The sequence below is a fragment of the Tenrec ecaudatus genome, chromosome 8, assembly GCF_050624435.1.
Source record: "Tenrec ecaudatus isolate mTenEca1 chromosome 8, mTenEca1.hap1, whole genome shotgun sequence".
In the NCBI taxonomy this organism is placed as follows: domain Eukaryota; kingdom Metazoa; phylum Chordata; class Mammalia; order Afrosoricida; family Tenrecidae; genus Tenrec; species Tenrec ecaudatus.
In genome coordinates, this window is record NC_134537.1 from 11,560,446 (window position 1) to 11,579,684 (window position 19,239).

A 19,239-nucleotide genomic window follows, 5' to 3' on the forward strand; every position below is an offset into this window, starting at 1 on the left:
GGTATATAATAAGGGGTGGGGGACAACCTGGGGAATAACCTTTCTGTTTCCCACATTTTGCTGATTCGAGTCTTTTTCACCACTGCATAGTATTCCCAAGGCTGTACCCAAGTTTGTTTAGCCGTTCCGCCCTTGCGTCTATCACGATGCTGCAATGAGCCTGGGTGTGCCTATCTTTGCTTTGCCACGGTCTTATTCCTCTAGGATGTGCACCTGCCAGGAGGATGGCTCCATCACAGACACTGTACAGCTCTGCTGGGCGTACTTGAACTATGGATGATATGATACATGTATTAATTCCCAATTAAGTTTTAAAAGGAAATAAATAACATAATGAAGGACTGTGCCGTTTTCCACAGAGGCTGTAACCCCCTACAGTCCCAACAGCAGTGGGTAAAGGTTCCAATTTCTCTACAGGTTCAATAGCATTTAGCGGCATACACCCCCTTCCAAGGATCGCCTGCCAGACCAAGCCAGGCAGGATGCTTAGTAATGTTTATTATCGGTTTCAATCATGGAATAATGTGAGGGGCCTTAAAAAAAGCTGGTGGGAACATTCTTTTTATATTTAATTCCATTTTTCTTCCACCAATTTTTTGAGGTCTCCTCCTATGGGACAGATACATTGAAAATTGCTTACGTGTAATATTTCTTACATTCTATGTGTACTCAACAACATCGTTTTACATTGAACGACAGCGTTGTTCATCCCGTTAGTAACTCAGCAGAAGTTTTTCTCCCCCTCTTCGCCTTTGGTCCTTACTTTGTTTTTGAAATGGCTGTTGATGCAGCTGACAGAGGCGTTGCCCCATACGATCAATCGCTGAAAGACCAGAAAGGCTATAAAGCGGCCACGGTCACGGAAAGAGCGGCAGGGAAGCACAGCGAGGCAGAGGAAGCCCCGCGGGTTGCACGGTCGCTGGAACTGGACCATTGTGACAGCCGGGTCGTAGCATCGGGAAGTTCAACGTGTGAATCTGCACAGAGTTTCAGTCTTGCGGGTGTATCGGTGCCTGGAAGCTGGGCTTAAGAAAAAAATGCCTTTGTTGTTCAAACTCGAGCAATATTTTACAATCGGTGGCTTCGTTAAACACCGCCTGGTGGCCCTGAAGCCAAGATGGAAGCAGTCCCCTCCCTGCAGCCACAGAGGGACAGAGGGAAGGGTGGTCTCAACAGAGCGGTGGTGGTGGCCGTGAGGTCCCAGCTTGCCTGGGAGCTCCTCCTCACAGGATGTAGTCTATGCTGGAGGACTGGGAGGACTGCTGGCGGAAGGACGAGGACCTTTCCCAGCGCTGCTTCGGGGAGCCCTTCCCTAGCCAGGGCAAGATGTGGCCGCAGGCTTTGTGGCTGATTTCTGACAGGTGTTTCTTAAACTTCTCGCCCATAAAGGCATAGATGACAGGGTTCACACAGCAGTGAACGAACGAAATGGTTTCCGTGACATGGGTGGCGTAAATCAGCTGCTGGCTCATGGCGCATCCATCTAAGACGTGCAGGTTGTGCAGGGACGTGAGGAAGAGGACCACGTTGAAGGGGATCCAGAAGAGGAAGGAGGCCACGACCACCAGGAGCACCAGCCGGATGGCCTTGGTCTTGTTGCGGTTTGGGCTTGTCCTCAGTTGGTGCAGGATGCTGACGTAGCAGAAGATGAGGATCGTGAAGGGAATCAACAGACCTAAGATATTAATTTCAAAGTAGGTGAAGAGCTTCCATTTCAATGTCTGCTGATTGTAAGACAAAAAGCACTGCAGAACGCCATCCTCCAAGACTACCTGATAAAACACCAGCAGCGGGCTGGTGGCTGTGATGGCCATCAGCCACACCGCCAAGCTCAGGACTGTGCCCACCCTGGCGGTCCTCACCTTCATGGCGTACACGGCATGGACAATAGCCAGGTACCTGTCCACGCTCATGAGGGTGATGAAGAACATGTTGCTAAAGAAGCCAATGTAATAAATCCCGGAGACCATCTTGCATAGGATAATCCCAAATACCCACTGGTCCAGGTTATCATGGGTCAGAAAGGGGAAGGAGGAGACAAAGAGCAGGTCTGACAGGGCCAGGTTCAAGAGGTACACGTCGGTAATGCTCCTCAGCTTCTTGTAGGTGACAAGAACCAGGATCACCAGGCTGTTTCCCAGCAGGCTGAACACAAACAGGAGGCAGTAAAAGACGGCAAGGAGAGAGTTGCTGCCTCTCTGGATACGTTCCCCATCACAAGGGCTTGACAAGCTATCAGGATAGTAATAGTCAGTGATCGCTGTCACATTGGGCTCCGATGTATAGTCCATCAAGGCAGGAGGACCTGGGTACAGAGGAGAGACTCATTTCTTAGAACTCTTGTGTCACAGATTTTATGGGGGGTGGGGGTCATTTGGTGAGAAAAGCTAAAAAACACAACAGAAACTTCAGTACTTATAGTTCTACCACCCAGAATTATTTGTAGACCAGATTTGCTTACGGTTCTTTGTTCTTCTTAAAAACGTATAGTTAGTTTTTCCAGAAAATCACACGTATTTATTTTTGTGCTCTCTTTCGTTCGTTGATATACAATATAAGATGAAGCTAAAGCTCTTCCTAATTGTCCACACTGTCCCACTTCCCAGGAGTAGCGGCTCGCATCATTTGGGCACGCACCGCTCCAGTCCCCCCTAGCCTTTTACCGTCTTGCATGTGTCTATAGCCACGTAGGCGATCCACCTGCGTAAAGTGATGATATGATAGAGCACCCACCATTTTGCATCGTATTTTCTTCTTCCAGGATGTTATTTATAGATCTAATCACATGCCACTCAAAAGTTTAGTCTTCTTTTTTAAAAAACTGCTTTCCTAAACACCATTTAAAAGTTTTGATGAGGACACTCACTCACTCTCTCAGTAATTCACTCACTCACTCTCTCTCACTCATTCTCTCTCACTCACTCACACTCACTCTCACTAATTCACTCACTCACTCTTACTCTCATTCACTCACTCTCTCACACTCACTCACTAATTCAATCACTCACTCTCTCACTAATTCAATCACTCACTCATTCTCTCAAAATAAAAAGAGAAAAAAAAGTTTTGATGGGAAAAAAATTCCTTTTAAACTGGCAAAAAAGCAAATACTAGAACTATTAAGGATAGATATGACACTACTACAATTCAATTACACTAAATGTTTACGAACTTTTATTTAAGAACATAAAAAAGATATATCAAAAATACCTCAAGATGCAGCCAAATGACAGTGTTTTTTTCTTCATGTAAATAAAAACATCGTGCTGATAATGCACTCTTGACCACAACAATCCCTTTGAGATCAAAAGGGCAGTGTTCGCTCCAGGCTAGAGCTCAGGAAGTGGAAAGGAATGGGAAAGAAGGGGGAACCGATAAACACGGAAAGGAAGACCAGCGTCACACGGAGGGGATGCAATAAATGTCATAAAACAGCCTGGTTTGAGTTGCTTGGTGAAAAGCCAGCTGATGCTGTGAACATTCACCTAAATCACAGTCAAAAGTTAAGACAAGGGAAAAAAATTTTAAGGGAAGGTCTATATAATATACTATCCTCATGGAATATAAGATATTCAGTGCTTTTTAACCTCACAATTCTGCTCAGATTGATCTACAACTTGAACGCGATTTCAGCTCAGACGTACAGTTTATTTCAAGACATTTATTGGCTTTATGTTTAGACAGTGGGAGAAAGACAGGGCTTTTTTACTCCCACAAAGAGATAGCCTTTGAAACTCACAGAGGAGGCAGTTTTACCTTGTTCTCAAGGGTTGTTTGAATCGGCATCAACTCAGTGACAGTGAGTAGTTTGGTTGGTATGTTCAGAGACTCTGTAAACTCCCTCTCAATCTCAGCCACAAGATTCAGAATGTTGAGTGCCTTCTGCCATCCCAGCTAAGGGTCCCGTAATTGGCGCTGCTAGGACAGAGCCAGTTTATGCGTGTGGTCCCGGCATAATCATTAATAGTGCCTTGCTTCACTTTCTGGACTCAGTCTTGAGGTGAAAGTTGACGGAGCTGGGATTTTAATCCAGATCTTCTGAGTCTAAAACCCTCCACTGTGCTACTGTCCTATAATTTGAAAAGCCAAACAAACATACACTGCATCTCAGGATGTACAAAATAGATTGAAATACCAGTTTTTAAATATGGAGTTAGGACCTTTCTTTCTTCCTTTTTGGGGGCTGATAGATCACATAGTCTCTCCTCTTCTGTCTTCCTGAACAATTGCATTTTCCAAGGGGATTGTGTTTCTCTGTTGTTTTTCAATCCAGGCCACCTCCTTTCTACTCCCCTCTCTTAACATTTTTTACTCCTTTCCCTCCAGCTTGTTCCCGTCGACACGAAAGCCACACTTCTCCCATGCTCTTTTACTAGAAAAATGCATAGCATTTTATTCATTGATAGCATCTATCATGAATTTAAATGGGTCAAGAATTTTAGCCGCATCAGCTCATTGTAAATCCCCAGGAAACCCTAGGAAGCAGGCACTGTTACCTCAGGAGTGACAATTATATCCAAGCCTGAGAGTGTTTCTGTGCTACTTGGCTGGGCCAGAATTCTCAGCAGTCTGGCAGTTTAGATCTAGAAATCTCCTTTGGAGCAATACCCGTTTCCCATAAAAGTGGAAAGGCTTTTTTGTTTTTATTGGGTCTAGATCCCACATCTAGCTTATCCTCAAACCTCCACACCTTTTGGACTTGAACCAGTGGCCTGATGGATTGCCTCTTAATCCGGCAGTCTGATATCTTACCTGCCAACCTTGGACTCCCATTCCCCTCTGCAGCCGGAGGGAGGCCTGTCATCTGATCTACCAATCTTCTGTTCATCGGCTCCAGAGTCAGGAGAAGCTTACCACCTGGCCCAGGGACTTGGGACTTGCCTGTTGCTTTATATTTACAGTCATTTCCATGCTATCTGTAGACATGGAAGCTTCACTGTGTTTCCATCTCCAGCAAACCCCCTCCCACACAAACCAAATGCGTACCTACCCCGTCTGGACAGAGATCCAACCTCAGGATACTGGTCTTTGAAGAAGAAAAAGCAGCTTTATTCCAAAGCACTAAGCAAGAAGCCAGAAGTGTGGTTCCTGAAACTTTTAACCCCTGGGGTTTACAGGAAGTGCTTTGCTGTGGGTGAAGAAACCCAATTCTATTGGTGGAAAATGCTGTGTAGGTAGAGGGGCCGGAGTCTGGTTTGGGTTAGCTTTCTTCTGAGTGTGGTTGCTGGTTTCTGACAAGAAAAAGAAAAAAAAGAAAAGAATTATCTACCCAATGAATAAGTAAAATAAGAGAATAAAGTTAGCTCCAATGTGGCAGTTTCCGTATGAGAGCTCACTCAGTCTTTTTAATCATTTGCGTTTAAGTTTGGCCATCTGAACCCAGCCAGAGGCTCCACAGGAGAAAGGCCTTTCAAGAACCAGGCTCGCATGTAATGAAGCCGATGGCTGAGGGCAGAGGGGTAACTGGGAGACCTAGCGGGCTTCTTGCTGTTCCTGGGGTAATGCCACGTGGAAGACTCTTGGTGTAAACTGGATGCCGACGGCAAACAGCGCAAGCTTGGCTTGAGCGACCAAGAGCCACGTGGATCCGCTCCAGGCCCAGTTCTGTCCCCTGCCATAGACATGATTTGAGGCATTCATTTCCCAGAACATCATTTTTCCCTTTGTAAAATGGAACGCCTTCCCCATCCCTTTGGGAAACTGCAGGGCTGAACGTCAAGGGGCAGTCACGTGATAGCTTGTGTTCTGAGTCCAATTGCTGATCCAGCACCACCACCAGGCTCCTGTTAGACCAGCTCACATCCAATCGCTGACAGGACCAGGTGCTGGCCAGAATGCAGAGCAACGGACACTGACTGATTACTGATAGAAATGCAAATGCAAAAAGATACAGCTACTTTGGAAGATCACCTGAAACTCCTGACAAAGCAACACATAGACTTACTCTTCATGAAAAACGGGTGTCCCAGTGAAAACCTGTGTTTGAATATTCATAGCAGCTTTATTCAACATTGTTCCAAATTGGATGAAATTGAGAGGTTATTCAATAGGTGAGTGGATAAACAAAGCATCGTACATCCATCAAATGCGGCATGATTCCCTGATAAAACGAAATGAGCTCACTAGAAAGCCAGAAAAGGACACAGAGAATCCTTAAGTGACTTTTGCTACGTGAGAGAAAGGCTAAGGTCCACCCTTATCAAACAGAAGCCGAAGAAGATTTGATGCAGACACACAGAGGAGAAGGCAGAGACTGAAGCAGAGGTTGGAGTGACTTGGTCACAATCCCAGGAAAGCCAGGGCAGCCCCCAGGAGATGGAGGAGGCAAGGAAGGACTGGCCTCTGGAGCTGGGTTTCAGGACGGTGAAAGAATCAGTGTCTACTATTTTAAGCTACCCAGGTTTTAACAACTTGTCCCAGTAGCTTCTGGAAAGGCATGAGGATGTTTGGCTCCATGTTCATCCCCCATCACCCCTCTCTGTTCTTTCTATCTTGGGCGCTTCCTTGTATGCAGGCTCTGAGTTTGACACAACTCTTTACCGGATGTCTTCCTTGGGCCTCTTCTCCGTTGAACCATTCATTAATGGAGAAGTTGCTGTGGGCCCAGGCACTGCTGATTCAATGATCTAAGGAAATCACAGTAGATTCCTCGAGGGTATACATTGGACCCAGAATTGCCTCCCCGGACTGAATTGGCCGCTGCCCACGTCCAGTTGCCTAATAAAACTAGGCTTCTACCAATTGGCATGGTGGTGGTTGAAGCAAACCCACTCTCTATGGCTTCCTTGTACTGTCCACTCAGGTACCTTGTCTGAAGGACTGCACTGTGTCCGGTGCTGTGCCGCAACTCTGTCCCAAATTAGAAGCTTGGCTTGGGAAATTTCCGTCTTAGTACCTTGGGACCCTACTTTGCTAAGCTGAAGTAGGGGGCAGGACTCTCATATCTTCCAACTGCTAAAAGGTAGCATCACAGTTTCCACAGTTATGACATGAGTTGTCAATACATGTGAACTTCAAGTCATAGCACCAACTCACCACTGATCTTTGCTGAACACACACACAAGTTTCTTCAGGGGTTGGAGTGTTCCCCCTGAACTGTACAGAATGTGATTGATATTGCTGGGGGGGCATTACCTAGACATGAGCAGGTCTAAGAGATTCGGGGGCTATGAAGCAAGGATTGGGGGGAATACCTGCCACTGTACAAGAGCTTCTGAAGAGAGAAATTGAAATATTAATAACAAAGTGGAGGTCACTGTTGTTTGAAGAACATGCTTACTTTAACCTCTCTCTTGCATTTCCATGACAAACTTCTGCGCATGCCAAACAGAAGAAGCAGGCGTGGAAGGGACGATTCCATGATCTCCTTCCTTGCTGCTCCTCATAGGAGAATACGTTTCTAGGATAGGTAGTTTGGAGAGAGTTTGTCATTTGTCTTCTGTTAAACCATGTGAACCAGAGGGATAGGCCACATCTCTCTGATGTGAAATAGGATGACCTTGCCCGGAGGAAAAAACAAGCCTGCCTCTATACACTCCAGAAGGTTAACCAAATGGAGATGTGTAGGTCTTTCTCCTGACTACTGAATGAAGCAGGGGATAGCTCTCTATGTGGTTGGCTGCCACCCTTCTGGCCTGGGCTCCAGCAGAAACAAGCCCAATGCCATCACGGAAATTCCAGCTGCTGTCATGGTGAGAAAGTAAGTCTTGCAGATCCAGATTGGTGAATGGAACGTTGAGTCAAAACTGGCTTCTTTATATTGACCCCAGGTTGTTTACGGCTTCATAGGAATGCTAGGGTCTGTTAGCACCTAAAAGGCCCATTCGTGTTAAACTCAGTTATACACATCCAATTGTTTAGAAATGAGCTCACACACACAGAATCTTAACTACTTAAGCGCAGTCTTCGTCATACACTCCATGAAATCACAGCCAACACCATCTCATTGTTTTAGTGGCCTGGGAGTCGAGGACAACTGAAGGCCTTCTGTAGAACAGAATGAAACCTTGTTCAGTCGCCTCCCTTTGTCCGGAGACTCGATACGCTTGAGGGCATTGGTGTGGTTCCGTTTCAACTCACCTCATGAAGAGTCTCCTTCATTTCCATTGTCCCTCTGTTTGACCAAGCATGATTTCCTTTTCCACAATGAACATTTTCTGATGATGTGTCCCAAGAAAGTGGGCCGAGGTCTTGCTAGGTTCACTTCTAAGTAATAGTCTTAAAATGGAATGCCTCCCGAGACGAGCAAAGATTGTCCATTCTTCCTTCCATGTTCTTTTGGTTCTCCTCATATTGTTTTAGTTTGCAATTCCCTAATGACATGTGGGAGTCATCAAAAAATGAAATGGAATTCATAAAGATGGATATCCTACCCATTAGAGAGCAGAAATGGACTGATAATGACCATTTTAGATCAGAAAATCATACGGTTTACTATGTCAGGAGTGACAGGCTTGACAGGGATGGCATTGAATTCATTATCAAAGAGGGCATTTCAAGATCTATCTTGCAGTACAATTCTGTCTGTGATAGGATAATATTTACCTGCATGCTAGGAAATCCAGTGAATTCAACTATTATTCAACTCTACACACCCAGCACTAAAGCTGTGAGGAATTTCACCAAGAGCTTCTGTCCGAAATGGATCAAACATGCAATCAAGATTCATTGCTAATTATTGGTAATTGGAATGCAAAAGTTGGAAATAAAGAGAAAGGAACAGTAGTTGGAAAAATGACCCTGATTATAGAAAGGAAGCTGGAGACCGCGTGGTAGAATATTACAAGCCCATGACTTCACCACAAATACCTTTTATCAACAACAACAAACCAGGTGATATGTGGGCTTCTCCAGATGGAATACATAGAAATCAAACTGACTACATCTGTGGGAAGAAATGCCAGAGAAGCTCAACATCAGCAACTAAAACCAGGCCAGGCGCTAACTGTGCAAGACACCAGCAATCACTCGTATGCAAATCCACAAGAATTCAACCTCAAGTACACATCACCTGAATTTTGAGAACATCTCAAGAACCTGTACATGAATATGTCATCTCAGGAGCTGACGCATCGAACACTAGTGACATGGGTGGGCAATGGGATGACATCAAGAACATCATTCATGAAGAAAGCAAAATATCATTTAAAAGACAGACAGAAAGATCAAAGCAGATGTGAGAGGAGACTCTGAAACTTTTATATTAATCAGAGATAAAGTAGATAAGGCCAATGGAAGAAATGATGATACAAAACAGCTGAATAGAAAATTTCAAAGGGCAGCTTGAGAAAACAAGGTAAAAGATTATAATGAAATGTGCAAAGTCCTGGAGTTAGAAAACCAAAAAGGAAGGACATGCTCATCAGATCTTTTTTTTAAAAAAATAAATCATTTTATTGGGGGGCTCTCACAGCTCTTATAACAATCCATACATCAACTGTATCAAGCACATTTGTACATCTGTTACCATCATCCTTTTCAAAACATTTTCTTTCTACTTGAGACCTTGGTATCAGCTTCTCTTTTTTACCCTTCCTCCCCCAAACTCCCACCCTTGTGAACCCTTGAAAAAATTATTATTGTTTTTATATCTTACACTGGCTGCTGTCCCCTTTCACCCAAATTTCTGTCCTTTGTCCCCCTTGGGGTGGGGAGGGTTATACATCAATCCTTGAAATCGGTTCCCTGTTTCTTCCCCTTCACCCCGCACCTTTCCCCTACCCTCATGGTATCACTACTCCTATTACTGTTCCTGGGGGGTTATCTGTCCTGCATTCCGTGTGTCAACAGCTCCTATCTGTACCAGTGTACATATTCTGGTATAGTTGGGTTTGTAAGGTAGAACTGCTGTCATGATAGTGGATGGGGAGGAAGCATTAAATAACTAGAGGAATATCATGTGTTTTCTCAGTGCTATACAACACACTGGCTGGCTCATCCTGTTGTAGCCTACTGTCCGTTCCCAGAAAGAAAACAACCCAGACTGCCAACAAGTTCAAAAGAAAAAGCTTTATTACCTGCGCAGGGACCGTCAGCCCTCTTGAGAGGAGACTGAGCAGTGACCTGTCTAATTTTCCACAGGTTTTAATACTTTTGCAATGTGCAGGTGTGCAAGCAAGCAGAGGACAGCAACAGGATACTGCGGTGAGCCATTCTTAGTTGAACAATCACTGCTCTTAGTTCAACAATAATCTCTCCAGTTGTTCTTCCAAGCCTTTTGAACATTCATTTCCTTCGATGCAGTCCGTTGCACTTGTCGGCACAGCCTGCCTCCCTGATATCAGCTAGTTCGTGTGTAGTTCATAATGGCTTCTGTCAGCTCAAAATGGCTTCACTCTTGTCAAGGCTGTTTAGAGCTACTACAATCCCCGCCTGTGACCCTTCTGTGAGGGGATGTCCAATTGTCTACAGATGGACTTTGAGTCTCCACTCTAACCCCCCACTTTCACATCGATATGATTTTTTTTCTTTTGGGTTTTCTGATGCCTGATACCTAATCCCATCGACACGTCATGATCACACAGGCTGGTGTGCTTCTTCTATGTGGGCTGTGTTGCTTTCCTGCTAGATGGCTACTTGTTTAACTTCAAGCATTTATGACCCCAAATGCGTATCTTATAATAGCCAGGCACCATCAGCTTTTTTCACCACATTTGCTTACACACCCATTTTGTCTTTAGCAATTGTGCCTGGAAGGTGAGCATCACAGGATGCCAGGTTGTTAGTACAAAGTGTTCTTGAGTTGAGAGAGCACTTAAGTAGAGGCCCAATGACCATCTGCTTCCCTAATACTTAACATATAAATATATGTACATAGGCCTGTATCCCTAATGTTATATACTGATATATTTACATATATATGCCTGTATTTATTCATTTTTTATTTACTCATTTTATTGGGGTCTCATAAAACTCTTATCACAATCCATACATACATCCATTGTGTCCAGCGCATTTGTACATTTGTTGCCATCATCATTCTCAAAACTCTTTCTACTTGAGCCCTTGGTATCAGCTCCTCATTTTACCCCTCCACCCCCCTTCCCCCTCCCTCATGAACCCTTGATAATTTATAAATTATTATTATTTTGTCATATCTTACACTGTCCGACATCTCCCTTCACCCACTTTTCTGCTTTCTATCACCCATGAAAGAGGTTATATGTAGATCCTTGTAACCAGTTCCCCCTTTCCATCCCACTCTCCCTCCACCCTCCTGGTATCACCACTCTCAGCACTGGTCCTGAAGGGATCTTCTGTCCTGAATTCTCTGTGTTTCCAGTTCTTATCTGTACCAGTGTACATCCTCTGATCTAGCCAGATTTGTAAGACAGAATTGGGATCATGGTAGTGGTGCAGTGGGGGTGGCGGGGGAAGAAGCATTTAGGAACTAGAGAAAAGTTGTATGTTTCATTTTTGCTACACTGCACCCTGACTGGCTCATCAACTCCCCATCACCCTTCTGTAAGGTGATGTCCAGTTGCCTACAGATGGGTCTCAGATCCTCAATCTGCACTCCCCCTCATTCACAGTGATTTGAATTTTTTGTTCTTTGATGCCTGATACATGATCCCTTCGACACCTCTTGATTGCACAGGCTGGTGTGCTTTTTTCCATGTGGGCTTTGTTGCTTCTAAGCTAGATGGCCACTTGTTAATTGTCAAGCCTTTAAGATCTCAGATGCTATATCTTTTGATAGCCGGGCACCATCAGCTTTCTTCACCACATTTGTTCATGTACCTATTTGTCTTCAGTGATCGTATCAGGAAGGTGAGTACACAATGATATGATTTTTTTCTTTGATGTTTGATAACTGATCCCTTGGGCACCTAGTGATCACAGAATATATGTCTGTGTTTAGATCTCTAGAAATGTCCGTTGCCTCCTAGTTTATATCCCCTCTATTTCCTTTCACTTTCCTCCTGTCCCACTATCATGTTTGACCTTCATTGGGCTCTCAGTTATTCCTCTCCATTATATTGCCCTTGGTAGAATCCCACCAGGTACTCCACACCTGTGGGATACAGAAAGGTTTCCCCCCAGGTTGTTCTCCATATTTATTGTGTGCCCAGCCTAGGACACTGTTTGCAACACATGGTACATGACTGTAGTACACTTGGAAGCAAGCTGCTTAGAGGTATTGTCCCTGAGGGCATCAGCCATCTAGAGCACTCAGACACTATTATCTGTCCCACCATAGTGGGGCCCACTCCCTGCTGATAAGGTTAGTGGATTGTTTCCTTGAAGCAGAGCCCAAAGACAAGGTAGAGCCAACTCAGACAACCAAGGTTAGGCTGCCATCTTGAATGTAAGATTGGCCCATTTTGTCACGTGTATACCCCTAGTCCCTCCCCTTCTTATTGGGTGTACAGCCTTAGCTCATCCCCTTCCTGTCGTGCATATGCCTGTTGTAGAGCTCCTTCCTGTGATGTGTGTGGTTACCTGCAATCAGGGGGGCCTGCATGCCCCCTAAGTATATATAAGCCTTGGTTGGAAATATACCCCTCTCCTCCTCTTCTGCTCTCTGTGTGTGGACCTGGCTGCTGAGATCATGGCTGCCCTGGAGGTGAGCATGCTACCATAAAATGTGTCTGACTCCTTTATTTTATCTTCTCTCCTATCTTCTATGACTTTACTATAATCTTTATATACTATCACCATACAGTTGTGCCTATGGACCGAATACACAGAATTACTGTATCAAAATGAACTACCATCTGATAAAAAACCACTATTATTGAAGGACAAAGTCCAAGTTGCACTGAAGCCATTAACCAAAAGCAAATCAGGAATTGATAGAATACTTATTGAAATTTTTCATAGAGCTGATGAAGCACTGAGATCACTCACTGGTCTATGCCAGGAAATTTGGAAGACAGCTAGTTGGTCAACTGTCTGGAAGAGGTCCATATTTTGTACCCATTCCAAAGGAAGGGAATTCAGCCCAATCGTTCAATTATAGAACAATATCATTAATGTCACATGCAAGTAAAACATTGCTGAAGATCATCTAACCAAGCTTACAGCAGGAAATCGACAGGGAGCTGGAGCTGCCAGATGTTCAGGCTGGATTCAAGAGAGACATAGAACAAGCAATGTCTTTGCTGGTGTCAGCTAGATCTCAGCCAGAAGCAGAGAATACCAGAAAGATGCTTACTTGTGTTTTATTGATTATGCCAAGGCACTTGAAGATGTGGATCACCAGAAACTATGGAAAACCTAGAGAAAAATGGGAATTCCAGAACACTTCACTGTGCTCAGGTAGAACCTGTACGTGGATTAAGAAGTTGTTGTGTGAACAGAACAAGGAAATGCTTTATGATTTAAAATCTGGAAAGGTGTGCATCTGGGTTGTATTCCCACCACACTTTATTCAATTTGAATGCTGAACAAATGGAGAAACTAGACTGTATATGACATCCAGATTGGAGAAAGGTTAAATAAACTGCGCTATACGGATGACATCGCCTTGTTTCCTGAAAGTGAGGAGGCCTTGAAACACTTTCTGATGTAGCTCTAGGATTGCAGCCTTCAGTAAGGAATAAAACTCAATGTTAAGAAGTCCAAAATCCATCAAAGACCCAGAACAAAAAAATCAGATGCGAATGAGGTGAAGTGCAGAGTGGAGACCTAAAGCCCATCTGTAGACAATTGGACATCCCCTCACAGAAGGGTCACAAGGAAGAGACCAACCAGTCAGGGTGCAGTATCACACCAATGAAACATGCAACTTCCCTCTAGTTCTTTAATGCCCCCACCCCCTTACCATCATGACTCCAATTCTACCTTACAAATCCAGCTAGACCAGAGCATGTACACAGTTACAGATAAGATCTGGAAACACAGGGCATCCAGGACAGGTAAATCCCTCAGGGCCATAAAAGGGTAGTAATATAAGGAGGGGAAGGGGAAGTAGTGAGAAAGGGGGAACCGATTGCAATGATCTACTACTGCCCCCTCCTAGGGGGTCAGAAAACAGAAAAGTGAGTGCAGGGAGACAGCAGTCGGTGTAAGACATGAAAATAATAATAATTTATAAATTATCAAGGGTTCATGAGGGAGATAGGATGGGGAGGATGGGAAATGAGTTGATACCAAGGGCTCACGTAGAAAGAAAATCTTTGGAAAATGATGGCAACATATGTACAAATATGCTTGACACAATGGATGGATTGTGATAAGAGCTGTACGAGCCCCCAATAAAACGATTAAAACAAAACAAAAAAGAGATGTGAATGAAAAAGAAGGCCAAAATCCTCATAACTGGACTAATAGGTAACATTGTGATATAAAAAATGAATGTTGTCAAGGATTTTGTCTTGCTTAGATCCACAAATCAATGCTCATGGAATCAGCAGTCAAGAGATCAGCAATCGGTGCATTGCATTGAGTAAATCTGCTGCACAAGACCTCTTTAGAGTGTTGGAAAGCAAAGAGGTTACTTTGAGGACTAAGGTGTTCCACAGTATTTTCAATCACCTCATATGCACGTGAAAGTCAGATATTGAATAAAGAAGACCAAAGAAGAATGGATGCATCTGAATTATGGTGGTGGCAAAGAATACTGAAAGGATCATGGATTTCCAAAAAGAGAGAGAGAGAGAGAGAGAAACAAATATGTCTTGGTGGACTTTTGAGAACAATATTGGATTATCAAAAAACCTAACCAGGTAGTGATGCTAATAGCAGCTGCTATTTCAGATGTGGTTTCCTGAGAAACCATCATGTGGTAACTGGTCTGCAGCTGTTGTTTCGGCCAACGCCCTTTTCTCAATTCTGGGTTCAAAGGACCACCAAAGAGGTTTCCCTCTAGTTGGCAAGGCCAGCAACTCACCTTCACTGCCTTACCTCAAAACTCCCCAGTCCTGTGTTAATAATGTAGTCTGCAGGGAATGTGATGGCCAAATCCATGGGTCAGGCATCTGGCTGGAGACTTCTTTCGACCCATGTGATTGCAGAATCCAGTCAGCCCAACGGTGGCAGACTCAGGTCTCAGGAATCAGAAGTCAGATGAGTGAGTCAGATGTCAAAGACAGAGCTTTGCCAATTCTGCTCTGTGGCTTGGATGCAGCCCACGTCCCCAAAGGATCTCCCTTTTCCACCGATGGCCTGCTCTCATAAGATGACAAAATGGAGGATAATTGCATCTTACTGATTGTCTTGAAGAGCCCTGGGAGTGCAGTGTTTACGTGCTGGCTGTGTGTTGGGAGCCAAGAGGCCCGGCCATAACCTTGCCTGTTCCGGAGCCATGAGGCCCGGCCATTGTCTTGATCTTTATTGCCTGAGCTCTGTAACTTTCCATAGGACCTGTTTGTTCTGCGGTCATTGTTCTCAGGGAAACACCTGCAGCTTGTTTCCCTTTCCCTGGCCTATATAAGCTGTAGCCTTAATCAATAAAGGAAACTTGATCAGACTGCTGTCTTGTCTCCATTTCTTGTGTCTCTTGTCCCCCCAATTCCCACTCCCTGCTCCAGGGTCCGCGTTGAAGTTCCCACGGGTCGGGACAGCTGTGATGCAGTAGTTTGAAACCACCAGCTGCTCCATCAGAGGACGATGGAACTTTCTACTGTACAGAGTTACAGTCTCGGAAAACTCATGGGGGCAGTTAAACCCTGTCTTGTAAGGTTGCTCTGAGTCAGCATCGACTTGATGGCGGTGAGTTTGGGATTTTCGTGGCCTATGCAAATGGACACAGGATGTCAGGTAGTTGGATCACTTAGAGCCAGGGAAAGGGAGGAAAAGGGAATCTGATATTGGGGAAGAGAAATTGACCAGCAAAAATAAAAACCCAAAGAAGCTGGGCCAGTAATATGTAGAAATTTACCAGCAAAACAGCCTCCAAAGTGGGCGGCAAGTCTATAAAAGGGAAGCCCACCAGACAGGCAGCACACTCAGATCTTTCTCCTGACCTTTCCACTTGAACCTGTCAAGAGCACTAAGGCTTTCCTATGCTTTGTAGAACTTCCGTACTTTTCCTGTCAATAAAAGAACTTTCCTATGTTCTGTTGCAGGCTATGTGTCTGGGTAAAATTCTTCCTTCCCAAAAGATTAAGAACTCAGTATTAGAACCAGCCTGGGATCCACCAGGACAATAACATGAACTATCAAATGTATGCATCTTGCCCGGCCTGTCTCCCCAGACAACACCCACCTAGTGAGAGAATATTTAAAGAAGACACTTCTTACAGGAACCGATGAGTCACACCTCAATTTGCGGGTAGGGTAGGGTGGTTAAAGGTTGATCCGTCCATCTCCTTGTGTCTAAGGTGTTCGTCTACTCTGTGTCCTATCTCCCCTGGACTGCAATATACTGCGTTTGGCTTTTGTTGATTTTTAGTTATTGTGGTAGTACTTGGTGACTGGCACCTCGGCATTTATTGTCTCTTCCTTAATAACAGAGCTCAATCTTTTAGCGAAGTGTATTGCTTCCCAAAATATGGAAGTTCTCAACTTCCCTGGTAGCTAGGAGTGGCCATGTGTCTCAGTTTTGGCCCGAGTTATAAACAGAAGCGTTCAATGTGTATCAGAGCTTAAATTCTGAGCACCTCGTTTGCAGAAGCCTATGGATCCCAGTGAAAGCCGCAAATCCGTTTGCAAAGTTCCCTTGTGGACTTGAACCTCCAGTGAATTGTTTCTGACCACTAAGCAGGGATGTGAGCAGTTTGTTTTTTTTATCATTTTGGGCGGGGGGGCTCGTACAACTCTTATCACGATCCATCCATCCACCCATTGTGTCAAGCACATTTGTACATTTGTTGCCATCGTCATTCTCAAAACATTTGCTTTCTGCTTGAATCGTTGGTATCAGCTCCTCATTTTTCCCCTCACTTCCCGCTCTGCCTCACTCCAGGAACCCTTGATAATTTATAAATTATTATTATTTTGTCATATCTTATACTGTCTGATGTCTCCCTTCACCCAGTTTCCTGTTGTCCATCCCCAGGGAGAAGGTTATATGTAGATTCTTGTAATGGGTTCCCCCTTTCCACTCCACCCTCCCTCCACCCTCCCGGTATCACCACTCTTACCACTGGACCTGAAGGGATCATCTGTCTTGGATTCTCTGTGTTTCCAGTTCCTATCTGTACCAGTGTACATCCTCTGGTCTAACCAGATTTGTAAGGTAGAATTGAGATCATGATAGTGGGGTGGGGGAAAGCATTTAGGTACAAGAGGAAAATTGTATGTTTCATCATTGCTACACTGCACCCTGACTGGCTCGTCTCCTCCCTGGATGTGAGCAGTCCTGTCCTTAGGCAGCGTGCATTAGAAAATGGGTTCTCTCCAATCCCTCCAGGCAGCCCCAGAAGGGACCATCTTCCTTAAGGCCTTGCCTGGATGTGTCCCTGATGGAGATCACTGTTCTGGGAGTTGTGTAGTCTCGAGTCATGCCCTGACAACCTTGGTCAGAAGGCCCTGGACCAAGCTCGTAAGTTCCTCTGTCTAACAGAATGTAGGCGGGCCACTAATGAGTTCATCCTGCTTCTACAGTCCCACCTGTCCCTGTGATACATTGATCTGCTGCCAATCATGATGTTGTCAGTTTCCAGAGACTCAGTGTTTTCGATTATATTTGAGATTTTTCAGCTCTTTTCTACTCTAAATATATATATATATATGGAACTTCCAGCAAAATTGGACAAATAGAGCGAGAGCAACTGGGTGAAGTACCTCTTTTACTCGTTTGACTCCTTAGTACGCGGCTGTGATGACAGTTTAGCAGCTGTGTTGGAGCATAGGGAGATTTTGAGGGGAAACGTCTTAGACAGCCGAGAAGATGCTACAATGTGCTTAATCCAATGACTTCATGGACTTGCCATGCCATCCCTGAAACCTTAATTCTGAACTCCTTTTATCTGAGACATAAATTCTTTTTTTAAAATCATTTTATTGGGGGCTGAGAGGTAAATTCTTGTGCCCTTTTATGATAGATGCAGCCAGTCAAAGAGAAAATGAGAGTTTCTGTTCAAATGGATGAGTTAACTGCAAGATCAAAACATTTCCAAGCTGGATAGTACCTTGCAAGCTTTCACCGAAATACTGCGATGAAAGGGCATTTTCACAGAGCTTGAAACTGAGATCCATGGCTGTGCTGTAATAAGAAAATTCTGATTGGTTGATATTTATAAAACCATGCTTGGATCCATCGTATCTATTCAGACTCATGACAACCCAACGGGACTGGGTGCAACGTCCCTGTGGGTTTCTGAGACGGTAACTCTTCACACAGGAATAGAAAAGCTTATCTTGTTTTTGGAGCAGGTGGTTTGCAACTCAACCACTAAGCCAGCAGAGCTCCTCCAAAGAGGGGTAAGAATCCCAATGACATCCATACTTAAAATCTGATAAGCACAAGCTAAAAGCATAACTGCTTGGAGAGCAAAAACAAAGAAACCACAAGAGACATTTTTAAAAGCATCCATTGTATAATGCTAAATGCAAACATACATTTTTAAAAAATCATTTCATTGGGGGCTCTTACAACTCTTGTTGCAAACCATACATCAATGGTATCCGACATATTCATATATATATTCCATCATTATTTTCTAGACATTTACTTTCCAGTGAGCCCTTGGAAGCAGCTCCTCTTCCTCCACAATGTAAACATATTAAGTAAATATGCCTTTACTGCTTTTGTTTTTATGATTCAAATACACCTTGATTTTTTTTTGTAGTTAGTTCAAGGATCATTTGTTGGCCCTTAGGAGAGTTTTCCAGTCCAGTCTGTTGGGGCACCACACCCTGGCCCCAAAGTCCACTTTCTGGATTCCCTGGGGACCTTGCCACTCCATTCCCTTGCTGTTCCACTGCACTCCCCCAGTGCTTTGCCTCGGTGTGGTGGGATCAGGTCAGGCGCAATTCCCACACTGTGTCTCCGGTGCTGTCCCCTGTATCGCCCTTGGTCACTGAGGGGCATCATGTCTCATAGTGGGGCCAGCCATGTTGTTCTCTCTGGGGGCTGGCTACCCCACACAATCTCAATTTGTTTCTGCTTGGACTCAAGCCCCAAAGAGGGAGAGACCGCCTATACACAGATGCCAGGACACCAGAAAAACAGACTGAGAACCAGTCTTTGGGGTCTGACAGATGGGGATGGACAGGACTACTTCTTCTGGCCACTGCTGGCTCCATAGGAAAGACTCCGCTACGGGGCTTGTTGTAGGGGCTCTTTTTATACAACTTCAGGAGGTGGACAGCTGACACCATGAGCACCAAACATATGGTTCTCGCTGCCAC

At 44.5% G+C, this 19,239-nt stretch overlaps 1 protein-coding gene across 1 annotated transcript; it reads right to left on the reverse strand.

Annotated features, from left to right (window-relative positions):
• Nucleotides 1–1,223: 1,223 nt before the first annotated feature.
• CCR8 (C-C motif chemokine receptor 8) lies at nucleotides 1,224–2,312 on the reverse strand. The gene has a single exon (XM_075555580.1). It carries the CDS (start codon nucleotides 2,289–2,291, stop codon nucleotides 1,224–1,226), a length of 1,068 nt encoding a protein of 355 aa, XP_075411695.1. The 5' UTR covers nucleotides 2,292–2,312.
• Nucleotides 2,313–19,239: the final 16,927 nt, after the last annotated feature.

Excerpts from the sequence above, each read along its gene's own strand:
- CCR8 (XM_075555580.1), bottom strand. The coding sequence starts at position 2,291 with ATGGACTATACATCGGAGCCCAATGTGACAGCGATCACTGACTATTAC.